This window comes from Dipodomys spectabilis, unplaced genomic scaffold, assembly GCF_019054845.1.
Source record: "Dipodomys spectabilis isolate Male_0828 unplaced genomic scaffold, ASM1905484v1 ptg000098l, whole genome shotgun sequence".
Taxonomy (NCBI): domain Eukaryota; kingdom Metazoa; phylum Chordata; class Mammalia; order Rodentia; family Heteromyidae; genus Dipodomys; species Dipodomys spectabilis.
In genome coordinates, this window is record NW_024870775.1 from 10,287,913 (window position 1) to 10,301,903 (window position 13,991).

General features: G+C 39.1%; 1 protein-coding gene across 1 annotated transcript in view; it reads right to left on the bottom strand.

Annotated features, from left to right (window-relative positions):
- The window catches only part of Sdk1 (sidekick cell adhesion molecule 1), an 836,641-nt gene that overhangs the window by 486,572 nt on the left and 336,078 nt on the right, over positions 1-13,991 (bottom strand). Inside the window, exon 2 of the mRNA XM_042686840.1 lies at positions 2,095-2,254. Within this exon, the coding sequence (XP_042542774.1) occupies positions 2,095-2,254 (160 nt within the window). The remainder of the gene's footprint in view (positions 1-2,094; positions 2,255-13,991) is intronic.

Genomic DNA, 13,991 nt, shown 5'->3' on the forward strand with positions numbered 1-13,991 from the left:
AGTAATCTGCAAAAATAAAAAAATCACATGAGGTTTTCTGACAGCTTTTATATTTTGAAAAAGTGATGATAAAACATGGTAGGTTCTTGATAACCATCTTGGCATCTGACCACTTCCGTGAACAGAGTATAATTCATCACAACTCCCCCACGCCATTCTTGCTCCAGAATAATCTATTTCTTCTCACAGTGTTTTCAGAGAAATGGCAGTGGAGCAGCTGCTTGATTCAAATGGCCCACATACTGTAGCAAGCCTTTCCTCAGACTTGATTCTGCACAAGTGGCAGAGTCTGTCAGCTTGTGGGTAATCATGGTGGACTTCAGATGAACAAGGAAATATTGCCAATGGAAGGGGCAATTCAAAACAAAATGGAACAAAATAGAACATGCCTTCATGCAATCTCTAGTTACCAACCACTGTAAAACTGTCTCATCCTAAGTTCTGGTAGTTGCATAGAACAATGGCACAGTGTTTATTTGACATTTAAAGCTAATAAACACTGTTTTAAATATATGCAGTGGAGTGCAGATATCACATATCTATATATATATGATGGAGTGCAGATATGTATGGATTACATACATACCTTAACCATTTTTTAGGAAAAGGAGTTCTAACAGATAAATTACCAAAATCATTTCTTTTTACCCTTGCACCTGCCACAGTAGAGTTGCCCAGGAAGACTCTTAACGGAGATGTGTGTCTTTCCTCAGTGAAGTAGGTGGAATCCGTGAATGGCTTAGGAAAAGAGCCGGCTTCGTGCCTCCACAAAAGGCTGTATTTCAGAACTCACCCAGAGGAAACTAAAGATTCCTCTTTCACTATCCATGGCAGGTACCCAACTGTGAAAATCACAGCTAGGGATCATCCAAATCACTACTACTTTTTACAGGGAAAAATGATCTAGGTCCTTCTGAGACCCTATTCTTTCTTCCTGGCACACACAGGTCATTATGCCCTTTAATTTTTATGAGAACCCAATGACATTATCTTTTATGTGGCTTTATTATCCTTACTTTACAGATGAGAAAAGTAAGATCAAAATGGTTAACTTCTCCAAAGCTGCAGAGACAGTAACAGAGTACAAGTATTTCCCGTCAAGTCATCAAGATGCCAAAGCCCATGGCTCACACAGGGTCCTTGTTTCTAAGTCTACCATAAAGCCTCATAGTCCTCACAGAAACGGGGCCTGAGAAGCTCTCAAGTGCTGGAAGAAGAAACTGAGGTCACAGGGCAGGGCTGAATAGAGCTGCACCTCAAACATAATGGCATCTCCACCTCTGCCCCAGGCTCAGCCCCTGTGTTCTGCCCCATACAATGTTCCTCACAAGGTGCTCTCCCATCAAATTTGCTGTATCCTCATGGCCTACCAAATGGTAGGACTCCAACAAGGAGGCTCTTTGTACATCCACACTCACAGAAATACACCCTTTCCTACCTTAACCCCTAAGAGAATGCAGCTAGTTAAGTTTGTTGATGGACATCTCAGCTCTGGAAGCTACTGATCTCAGCAGCTATATTTAAACATTTATGCCTTCGAGATAGGAACAATACTTGTGGGCGGGGCTGTTGTCATAGAAAAGCAAACTTATCATGTTAAAATGTTATGTGAATTCCTCTGTAATTACACCTTTTTTTGTCTGGCAGTTTCACTAACAGGCTTACTTTCACAATTATAATGATAGACTTCTAGGTGAAAATACAACCTGTATCAGAATAGTAAATCACATTCTAATTACATGTTTGAGTCTAGTCCTTTCATACTTAGTGGATTAGAATTTTCATCCAGTATTTTCCACCCCTCCAGCTATTCTGGCCAATAGGGCACAGTTCCTAAAGACATAATTCTGAGATGGAATCTTTTTTTTTTTTTTTTTTTTGCCAGTGCTGGGGCTTGAACTCAGGGCCTGGGCACTGTCCCTGAGCTTCTTTTGCTCAAGGCTAGAACTCTACCACTTGAGCCACTTCTGGATTTTTCTGTGTATGTGGTACTGAGGAATCGAACCCAGGGCTTCATGCATGCTATACAAGCACTCTACCATTAAGCTACAGTCCTAGCCCTGAATGGAATCTTATTTGCAAATGATCAATTACTTATATTCGCTGCTGTAGGTGGTAAGCTCCCTGCCATTGTGTATCCACTTGAATTCCAAAGGCCAGCTGCCCTCGGCGAGGCAGGTAAGAACGAGGCGGTTCCCTTCCAGGTGAATCTGTGGTAGAGCTGGCTCCGTTTTAAAATATGGTGCAACATCATCTGAAACAGGAAAAAGAGAGAGAGAAAGAAAAAATGGAATGAAGTAAGTAAACATGAAAAAAATCTCATTAATAAATTACTTAAGTAAGTCTAATTGCATTTTTGGTTTTTGGTTTTTGTTTTGTCAGTCATGGGGCTTAAACTCTGGGCCTGAGCGCTGTCCCTCAGCTATTCAGCTCAAAGTGAGCACTCTACCACTTGAACCTCAGCGTCACTTCTAGTTTTCTGGTGGTTTATTGGTGATAAAGAGTTTCAGGGCCTTTTCTGCAGGGGCTCGCTTTGAACCATGATCATCAGATCTCAGCCTCCTGAGTAGCTAGGGGATTACAGGAGTAAATTACCAGTGCCCGGCGATGTCTAATTTTAAAAAGTAGAAATGATATTATCCAGTTCAGCAGCAAAGAGACCCTGACCCAGTATGAATGTGTAGCAGGCTAGCTAATATTTTACAAGCCTGTAAATTCAATAAAACTACATGTGACCACCGGGGTCACATTAAAACTAACATGTGACCGGCACTTCCAAGGAGGATGAATATCAGCCCATCAGAGGTACATATCCATATCAGAAGATCCCTGCTCACACAAGCCTTTGCTTTTAACTAGGTGATCTCTTCTCAAAGTAACAGCGAAGGGTGTTCAATGTAATAAGGCTTTAGAAGAGGAAATTCTTCATATAACCTTCAACTGGTTTTTCAAAAAAGATCTGGACAAGGAAAATTAACCCAGAGCACTCACAACCTAGCTACCATTTCACACACTTTCAAAGAGAGGAAAGACAGGAAGCCTGTGTGATATTCACCTGTTGGAACAGAACATGTTGGAACAGACACAGAACCCCACTGTTCCACACACAAATGACCCAGTTGAATACAATAGCCAGTGAGAGCAGCCACACAGACAGGAAAAGAGGTTGCCATCTATGCTTCCACTCACAAGTTTATAAAGCTCAAAACTAGGCCAGACTACTCTGGTGTCAGAGGTCAGGATGAGGCATACCTGTGGAGAACTGGTAGAGAGTTAGGGGGTCTAATTGTGGAGTGGATGCTAAGGAGAGCAAGTCAAGATTACTTGGTACACTACACAGGTGTATTTGCTTTGTAAACATTCTACATGATGTATGCTTTTTGTATATGCATTTTTATTTTCAAAAGTAGGAGTGTGGGACATTTGGCTTCTAGCTCTAGCTCCATTACTAGCGATATAATCCTAAGCAGGGCATATATATATATATATATATATATATATGCATATATATATATATACATATATTTCATCATCAGTAAAATATTATGTGAATTCCTCTGTAATCACACCTTTTTTGTAATATCATAAGATCCACCACACAGTCATAATCTGCTTCCAGTCTGTTTTTGAGGTTCTGTACAGTACAGGCACACTTGGCTTCTTCCAGATTTAAAACCTGACTGGCCAAGCTCCTTTCTACCACAGGACACTTGCTCTTTCCTCCTTCCTGGATACTCTGTGCATGCTGATTTATGCTTATACTTCAGGTGAAGTGACACTAGTTTCTGTTACCACTATGTCCTTACAAATCATGTTTATTTTACTTCTAATACACACATACTCTCTCTCTCTCTCTCTCTCTCTCTCTCTCTCTCTCTATATATATATATATATATATATACACACACATAATTATGTACACATATTTAAAATTATAGTATTTGACACCCTAGAACAAGAGAACTGAAAAGTGTTCTCCAGCTTTGCCCCAACCCTAGAACTGAAAACAATGGCAGGAAAAAAGCAGCAATGTGTTAAATGAGTAAACATAATAGCAACAACAGAAACAAGCTGTAATTAGTATACATTTACTATGTACTGCAAAAGGCTGTAAGTACACATTTGTGTGAACTCATCTAATCCTCACAAAAGCTCTATGAAATAGATGTCAGTGGTATACCCATATCACAGGTGGGCAAACAGAGAGACAAGAGGATTTACATTCCCTGCTCAGCTCACCAGTCGTAAGTGTTATTTCCCTGCATAAATTCAGATAATTTGGCTCCAAAAAGCAACAAACACTACTCATTATGATTCTAAGTGTCACAAACTTCTCAATAAAAGAGCTTATTTCCAAAGAACCTCTATCTAACATCAGTGTTTGGATCATTTATTTGTGCAGTTACTCAACTAGGCTTTTAAATTGCTATATCTTTAACAAATTAAACAGCAAATTAGAACAACAGAATTGAAACTAAGAGGATGCTAGAACTGTATTTACATCTAAAACTGTTGCACATATACTGAATATAGAGAATTTAAATATAAAACTAGCCCTCTAGATCACAGGTCCTGCACTTACAGTCAGTCAATCACGGATCAAAATATTTTGGAAAAACATACTGAAAATGTGCAGGCGGCTTTTCTTGTCATCATTCCTTAAACAATTCAGTACAGCAAGAATTTGCATAGAATTTACATTCAGGAGCAATGTAAACTGGGTAAGGGAAGATGTGCAGAGCATCTGCGCCAACACTTCTCCATTTCATGTAAGAGATGAGCACCTATGGATCTGGCTATCTCCAAGAATACACTAAGGGATTAATGTATAGAGTTTGTCTTTGAGTTGCTCTCTATATTTGTCAATAATCCATTGTAAAATACCATCAACCACTTACTAGAATTTGCTCATTTATTCGTTCAAAAAGTCAATGCTGAATTGCACCTGCAAGGTAAGAACTTACAGGGAGGAGATTCAACGTGGTCAATCGGAATGAAGCAGGAACTGAGTATTCAAGGAGTAGGAGGGAGTCAAAACTTAAGGTAGCAGCATGTGCAGAGGCTCAGTGGTGGCAGCAAACAATGAGTATCTGTAGGAAGTACAACACTAACAAGTCCAATGGTGGGTGTAGAAAGAGTGAATGGGAGCAGGGGTTGCTAGACCCAGATACTGCAGGATAGGTGGGACAAACACATTCTGCTATTCTGTGGAGTGTCAGTGGTCCCTCCTTCATGGGTGTGTGGGTGACAGATGATGGATCGCCTTGTGTGTACCCCTCAATCAGTAGTGTGGTCAGTTCCACGGTGGGGATCAGCCACCATCAAAAACAAAAACAAAAACACCACCACCACCAACAGAAAGCCTTTGAAGAGACTGTGTCATGCAAGTTCATTCTAGTTATAATGAAGAGAAGGAATGAAGAGGACCTTGAGTATGGGGAGACCAGTTCAGAGACCACTACAGTGGTCCATAGTGTGTGTTCTAAATAGGCTGGGAAAAGCTAATAGTAGGGACTCTAGTAGAAGAGATGGAGAGGAACAAGCAGGTTTAAAACAATATTTGGTGGCAAAAATAATTCAGTGATAGCTTGGTGAGAGGGGTGAGGGAGAAGGGGTACTCAGAAGGATTCTTAGGTCTTTAGCCTATATGAATTTCTGGTTAATAAACATGAGCTGGTTCTAGAATCTACCCTGTAAATGCCACTACGAATACAAGGGAAGAAAAACTTGGCACAGTCCCTTAAGAGGCTATGATCTAGGTCTAGCACGGGAATATAAATGGTCACATGCTAGCTGCTGTATGAAGTCCAGAGAAGCCATCAGTCCAGGATCTACTGGTGAGTTCCACCCACTTCTGCTGCAAGTGATCTGTTCTAAGTCACATATTACATGCATTCTTAGATTCTGATTGTCAACCATGAATCTGATTTCCCTTTTCACTACGTACTTCAGCTCAAATCATCCACTCTTATGACTGAAACAGTGTAATAAAGCTGAATTGCAATGGATATAGCTTTGATACCCTGGGGTTTACAGAGCTGCAGGTTTTATTAATGGCCTGCCATTTGCACTCTCTTTAACAATAGAAAAAGAAATGCCACTTCTTAGGGTCCTAGTGTCCTACACACAAGTCATAAAAAAAAACTTTTTGAAAAGAAAAAGCTTTAAGACAGAAGCTCTGGATTTGAATTTGGTTTTACAAATGACAGAGCATCATCAATTTCATATACAACAGTTTTAAATTTAAATGGCAACAAAATTCTTTATAGAATTCAGTTAACTAAACATGTATATACTGTGTACACAGTATTATTAGACTGGGTACTATAATCTAGTAGGAAAAAAAAACCTTCATAAAGAATAATTCCATCCCCTTGCCAAACAAATACCTTGTGATCTAAATAACAGCTGAAGTTTGATTAGTACAGATCTGACAGAAAGCAAGTATTGACAATGCCCTGGAATATTAAGCATCTAAATTAAAATTACTTCTACAAATATGTTAACATAGACTTGCTACTGTGGAGAATTAGTTACCTCTCTGAAATTGAAAGTGGGCATAAAAGTAACCAACCACAATAGCTTTGGAGAGAAACTGAGAAGGATGGATTAGTGTACACAGAGTCTTAACATAAGCGGGTCAGAGAACAGCCTGGAACAGTCCAGGAAGGAAGAAAAAAGCCAACAATTATCTCCAAAGTAAAATTATCCAACTTTCTCCAGAGCAGACACCAATAGTCCACTCAATGCTCTTTTGGAGGGAGCAAATAATAACTAATAGTTCTCCCCCTCTTCAGCAACAACATGCAGAGTTTGTGTTGCAGACTTCTGTTTTCTTTTCTTTTCTTTTTATTTTATTTTGTTTTTTGGGTCCGGTCATGGGGCCTGAACTCTGGGCCTGGGCGCTGTCCCTCAGCTCTTCAGCTCAAGGCTAGTGCTCTACCACTTGAGCCACAGCGCCACTTCCGGCTTTTTCTTTTTGCTTATGTGGTGCTGAGGAATCGAACCCAGGGCCTCATGCATGCAAGGCAAGCGCTCTACCACTGAACCACCTTCCCAGCCCAGACTTCTGTTTTCTAACAATGAACAGTCTAAGACCCTTGAATGAATTACCAAGGAAAGCTGTGAAATTTCCATTTTCATATACTTTTAAAGAGAGCATAAATCATTTAGGAAAGAAAGAGTCTCATTTGTCTGGATAACACAGATTTAAGGTCTATTCAAAGGAGAGGAACAGACTTAATGTGTTCTCAAGACAATATCATAGTTTTATGATGTTGGGGTCACTTCCTTAAGTGGACTTTTAAGGTTTTCAGATAAATGTAAATGGATTAACTTTACCTGTCCAATGTAGAGATAATCTTCTCATCTAGAAAGGGACCATGACCTGTGTAATGGAGTGGAACCAGGTTCCACAGGGAGTGGAAGGACATGAGAAGCTGCAGCTGAGCCTTTCCTGTGGCTCAACTATCCTCACAGAAAGAAGGGGATCTTCTTGTGGATTTTAATTATCTGCTCCACAATGGAAGATGAGACTCTTTTGAAGCCCTCCTTCAATGGCAGAATAAACAAGAATCAAGTTAGGTACCCAGAACTTTGAGCTTTAATTTGTTCTTGTGATTATAAACAAGAACTCCAACTAGGATGCTGGCCATGCACTCAGTAACTTGCCTTATTCTCCTCTATTGCACAGTGATAAGGAACAAAGAAATGATAATCAGCCTCCACTCAGCAGCGGAATCAACCACACCACAAACAAGGGAAGCCTGAATCCAGCAAATCTTGCATGCTCTGGTAAAGTGAAGATGAAATTGATTAAGCCCCTGTCATCAACACCACCAATCAGGTGACAGTCCAGCAGGGAGAATCGGGTTCGCAGCATGAATGGGCAATCAGCCCACAACGACCTTTCATTACTGAACCCTGTGCTTCTGCCACAGCTAAATTTCCCAGGGCGACTCATCTTTTGGTTTAAACCACTAATCTTCCTTTCAAAACTTCTTTTATATCAAATTCAAACATTTTCATGCCCTAGCTTATGAATCTTCTACTCTTGGAAAGGTTTATTTTTCAAGTTCCAGAGAGAAACCAATGAACAAGGTATAATGTATCATCTGTGAACAACAATTCTGAAAAACCTTGGTAGATGACTCTGTTCTGATTAATGCAGTCATTCCAGTTTCACTTGCTGGCAGGTCCCTATGTCCACCTATTGAACCAGTAAGTTAATCTCATAGCACAATGTGCTTTCTCTACTTCTATAATATTCATGTTTTTAAAGAAAACAATTACACATTTCAAATGTTCTCTTGAGAAAATATTTAAAGATATTATAGAATATGATTAAGGATGGAGATATAAAAAGGTCACTATGCATCTGTAAGAGGACCTACTGCTTCAGGACCAAGTTCTCCATCTACCTTTGGACATAGCAGGTTGAGCTGCACTTGCAAATTCTTTGGGGCTGTGAAATGGGAGGGCTGGAACACAAAAGGATAAAATCAATGGTGCATAATTATTTTCCAACTAAATAATTACCACTACTCAAGAGTTGGTTTTGTCACCACTGCTAAGTCCCAAGCTTCATTCTCTAAGTTTATCTGAAATATTTAGAAATATTTTCTGGTGAATAACTAGTATATGTCTGGGACAAGCAGAAAAGGTCAAAAGCTATGTACAGATGACCAGATAAGATGATGTTAAATGAAATGAAACCCTAATATAGGGACAGAAGTGATTTTTTTCTTTCTTGCTATTGTTTCTAATGTATTTATAAGGTACCATGTGATTTTTTTAATTGCTTTGTATGTTCTTTCCCCATGGTATAACCCCTGTTTTCACTGTATTTGATGTCAGTATAATTTGGGGAGGGGAAGGGAAAAAACAAAATGTTGACCCATACAACTAAGTTTACAATTTAGGTGGGAGGGAAAGGGAGTGTAGTTGTGGAAGTGGGAGGGAAGGGATGGTAGGGGAAAAACAAAGGCAACAATGTTTGATAAGAAATGTACTCATTATACCTTGCTCATGTAACTGTAACCCCTCTGTACAGTATTTTTACAATAAAAAACAAAAAACAAAACAAAACAAAAATATAGTAGAATACACTATAATATTCTGATCTAAAAAAAAAACACCATCTTCTCTGCATGTCACTTTGTATATTTATTTTCATTATTACCTCGTAAAAGAATCAGAAATTCTAGGGTGAAGGATAGCTACAAGCGAACACACATAAGTCTGATTCTATACAAAAAATAAAAATTAAAACAAAACACAAACCCCTCATCTACTACGACTACAAAGCACAAGTCTAGGTGGGGTGCTTCAAGTTGTCCTGTATCTCATACATGTCTGATGGGTTATGAACGGGAGTTAATGCGCTTCCTTCAGTGCCCTACACTATCTCTGCTCACTACAGGAAGCCCTCACTGTTTCACTGCACAAAGACTTCAGCAGATCTTCACCCAGAACAGGAGGCAGTAAAGACTGAGGCTCATACCTGCTTTGCTGGAGAATACCCAGTCTAGAAAAAGAGACTTGTAAACAAGCTCTCCAAGGGAGAAGCAGAAGACATATGGACTCAATGCTGTTGCAGTGGTTTCTCCATGGGGCTCCACATACAAGGACCTCACTGTGGCTGAGGTCTCCACGTTTTATCAGGGGCAGGAAGTGGAGGGACATGGGCATCAATGATAGTCAGAATACTAGATGCATGGGGCAGAGGCATCAAGGCCTTGTGGAAACACATGGGTCTGGTGGACCTTTGGTGCTGTGTTGGTCCTATAGTGGCTTTCAACAGCCCTCCAAGGCTTGTTAAAGAACTATTCTTAGTATCAGTTAGTAACATTTGTATGAAATGACTTAGGAGAGTTGTTTGTCTGGGACTGGCTGCCATGGTGGGCACTGTTAAAAGACGTAGAGCCATTCTTAGAAAAATCGGAAGAATGCTATGGAACATACACATTAGCCCAGAACAGTTGTCAATGACTGCTTGGTTTAGGTCCAAGTCTGGAGATCTAGGCAGCAGGCCACCTGAGCACACTATAAGGAAAGTAGAAGCCAGACAGTGTACCCTTCTCCCTGTTTCTGTCTGCATTATCATAGTCAGAGAGGATCATAGTCAGAAGGGGCAAAGCAGTCCAAAGTTTGCTGCATTACTAGATCTCACCATGAAGTTGTCACTTTGTCTTGAGAAGTCTGGCTTGTGAGGGTAGATTTTCCTCCAGTATCTGGTCAGTAGCATTCTCCTGAGACTTGGAAGTATGCATGTGAAAGAAGGAAAAATCAGGAGGGTCCCTAAGATCTCCATTAAATACACTGTGGACAGTTTTCTGACACAGTCAGTCAAACTGATTATCTCTGTTTTCTCTGAGATCAATGTGAATTAACAGCATAGTTAAGGGAACTCATGGGGTAAACCCAGTCTTCCAATATTTCCTCCTAAGAAACCATTCAACCTTTCACTGAGATGAATCTACAGTTGAAGCTGATAGGAGAAACATAAATGGCTGTATTTATGTACTAGTTTGATCCTGCACTGTGCTAATCTATTTCAGCATATAAATTACTAATAAGAAGAGACAGTGGGATAAAAGCAATTCACTATTTCTCTAAACTGAAATAAGCTTCCAGCTTGCCAATATTTTACTTCAAAGGAGAAGGGTACTAAATTGTCATTTCTATGGTTTGTAGTAAAACAGTATGACCGGGGTTGGGGGGGGGGGGGAGTATTTTCAGAGATAACCAACAGTATTCTCAAATACGATAAAATGTTTCTCCCAGATTCTTGCAAATAATCCTGAAAGCCCAGTCCTGATTAAATAAAGAGTCAAAAGATCTAAGAAATAAACTCAAATAGGATTTTTCTTCCCTTGCTACATGTTTGACTGTGAGTTTATTGTACATATTTACTAACATGAAAAAACTGGAATTCAAGAAATACTTAAATGGTATATTTCCTTAGACCAAAACAGTTATATGTGAAAGAAACCCCTAAGGGCATCTCAGTTCAGTAAGATAAAGCCTGCAGGTCCAGCAGGATACAGGCCAGAAGACTTGTGCAGGAGGGTAGCTGAAGGCCAGAGCTCTAGAACCCTGGGTCTAGCCCCAACCCTCCTACTCCTCGGTTCTAGGGTCCTAGGTAACATGCTAGTCCTTCTGTGCCTGAGTCTCCCAAATTACTAGATAATAAAAATCAACTTCTCTAAGAACAGCACTTCTCTGCAACTATTATTTTTTAAAAAACAACAATATGTGAGATCCTTAAATATTCTTGTTATTTCCAAATTTATCCTATTTGAAAGCAAAACTGTGAACCTCCAAAGTATATATTCATTCGTTTAAAAATAATAGCATTAGGGCTGGGAAGGTGGCTCAGTGGCAGAGTGCTTGGTTTGCATGCATGAGGCCCTGGGTTCAATTCCTCTGCACCAGAACAGCAGAAAAAGCCAGAAGCGGTGCTGTGGGTCAAGTGGTAGAGCGCTAGCCTTAAGCTGAAGAGCTAATGGACAGTGCCTCGGCCCAGAGTTCAGGCCCCATGACCAACCAAAAAAAAAAATAAAAAGCATTAAAGTCAGAGTGCATGTTAATACAAGAGAGGCTTATATGGAGATATAGGTTCCAAAACCACCAAAACATTCTTCAGAATGGCACTGTTTCACATTTTTCAATGTTTACCTTAATAAGAGATACCAGATCTTTATATATACCTCTACATTGAGTCTTTGCAATAGATTTCTTTTCAGATCAAGTACATGGATAAAATATAGCCTTCCAGATACATGGCTGGAAATAGGATAATTTAATAACCTTTTCAAACAAATGTGACAATTATGGTTGGAACTATATCAAAAGTGAACAAGTATCAGTTTCATATAGGTGAGTGGTAGTACAGAATCCGAAATCCCATCAATGAAACATTAAAATCCATTTTTCTGTCTTGTATTCAGATCTGTTATGTAGTGGTGACTTCTGTAGCTCACTAAGCTTTACAGATCTTCCAAATGTTGACACATCTCATTATACCACATAAAGCTTATCAAATGTCAATACCTTCCTACTTCATCAGGCCAAGCCCTCCAGTAATGGGGAAAATGTCAAATTCATAGTAGCACATGCAAAATTTCCAAAATCTTTTGACTTATTAGTTCCAATTTTATCATTAGCAATAACAATGTCATATCCCTCCCCAATGGAACAGGCTTAGTTCATTCATTTTCACGAACATGTTGCCACATACCCAAGTTTGAATTCCCGTAGCTTGTCTATCAGACACTGTTTCAAGTGAAATTGGAATGCCAAGGAAAAGGCAGCTAGTTCGTTCAGCTGCCAGCTCAGATAACCTTGCAAGGATACTGCCTCAAAGCCATCAGCATGTTTCACATGTGGCAAATTTTAATACATGGTTTGCATTTGAATATTCAGCATTAAAAAGACATTTACAAGATCTAATATAATTAAAGGTTATTATTACATCAATGAGATTCTTAAGGGTTCAGAATATATTTTTTAAATCATAAGTGTTTAGTAGGTAAGAATCACATGACAACTAGTGCTAAACTGGCACAACTATTTTGATAAAGCTGCTCATGTGGCAGATATTTTCTTATAATTACTTTTGCATAATCAATAAAGTCTAAAAACCAGGAAAAGGCAAAAAGTGCTTTGGCATTAATAGGAAATGTTTTTGCCCTCACAATTTCCCCTGGCAAAGTGTCTTGGGGCCAGCAGAGGTTCTGAGACCACAGTGAGAACAACTGCTCTAGAAATGTCTGAAGAATTAAATCAGTTCCTATGCACAAAACTCTAATGCCCCTGTTTGGAACAGAGTACAACACGCTTGCTAGCTTCGATTAAAGCAGGTGCTTTAGAATGGAATTGCAACTGCCTACAGAATGCTGATTCTTGAACTTCATCCAGAGCACATTTACTTTTGGTTCTCTAAATAACACACATAAATCAGGCTACAGTCTTAAATGTCAATAACTATTAAGCCAAAGAAGTTGTTCAATTAAAAGAAAAACAGGTGTTCCTATTTTCAATTACTTCAAAATCATAGAGAAGTCTAAATATTGATTTATATATTCTTGCATTCAATAAATATTTATTCAATACCTACTGGGCTTCTACAAGACAGAAATACTAATATGAACTTAAAATATTAAAAAAAATAAAAAATAATACCTTCATGGAACTTAACCTTTAATTTAGAGGAATAAAATGGTAAACAGGCAAATAAAAAAATACATGGTATATTTTGCTAAGACTGCCATTTTTTAAATATAAATCCCTCATATGTGGCTGATAAAAAGGGAGCTAATACTGGTGTAGCGCAGAAGTTGTGCTGATTATACATGATTTTCCCCAGAATATTAATGTCACACATTATCATGAGCAAGTTTGTTCATTTGTTAAAGAGTAAGCTCTGGAATTATAAGAACATGGTAAGTAGCAGTGGCACTAGCAAACCTACTTTAAAACCCAAAGAGTACTTTCCTTCCTGTAGTGCAAGTGGTGGCTGGTTTATCTGCTTCAAGAACCAGGGGGTGCTTTCCCTACATGGTGCAATCCAGAGAGACTAAAAGTGTGGATGAATATCTCTGAAAGGCTTTTCTCTTTCTTGCAAAACAGAAAATCTTCTTAGGGTTCAAACTGCGAAGTTCCATAGGTTCTGAATGGTCTGCCCAAGAGGATTTTCCTACTACATTTTATGATTGTAGTATACAATTTTATACAAAATGGAAATATATATATGTAGCATATTTTCTATAATACTATAGAAAAAAAGGCAAGAGGACGGGACAGAATTTTGGAGAAGAAATGTTATGTTAAATGTGCAAAACAAGGAGGCTTCCCCAGAGGAGATGACATCTCAGGAAAGACCAGGAGGGGCTGATGAAGGGAGTCAAGCAATAGGGTGGCTCAGGTGGCTGGAAAGGCACTTGCAAAGGCCTGGAGGCATGCAAGAGTCTAACAAGAACAGTAAGGGA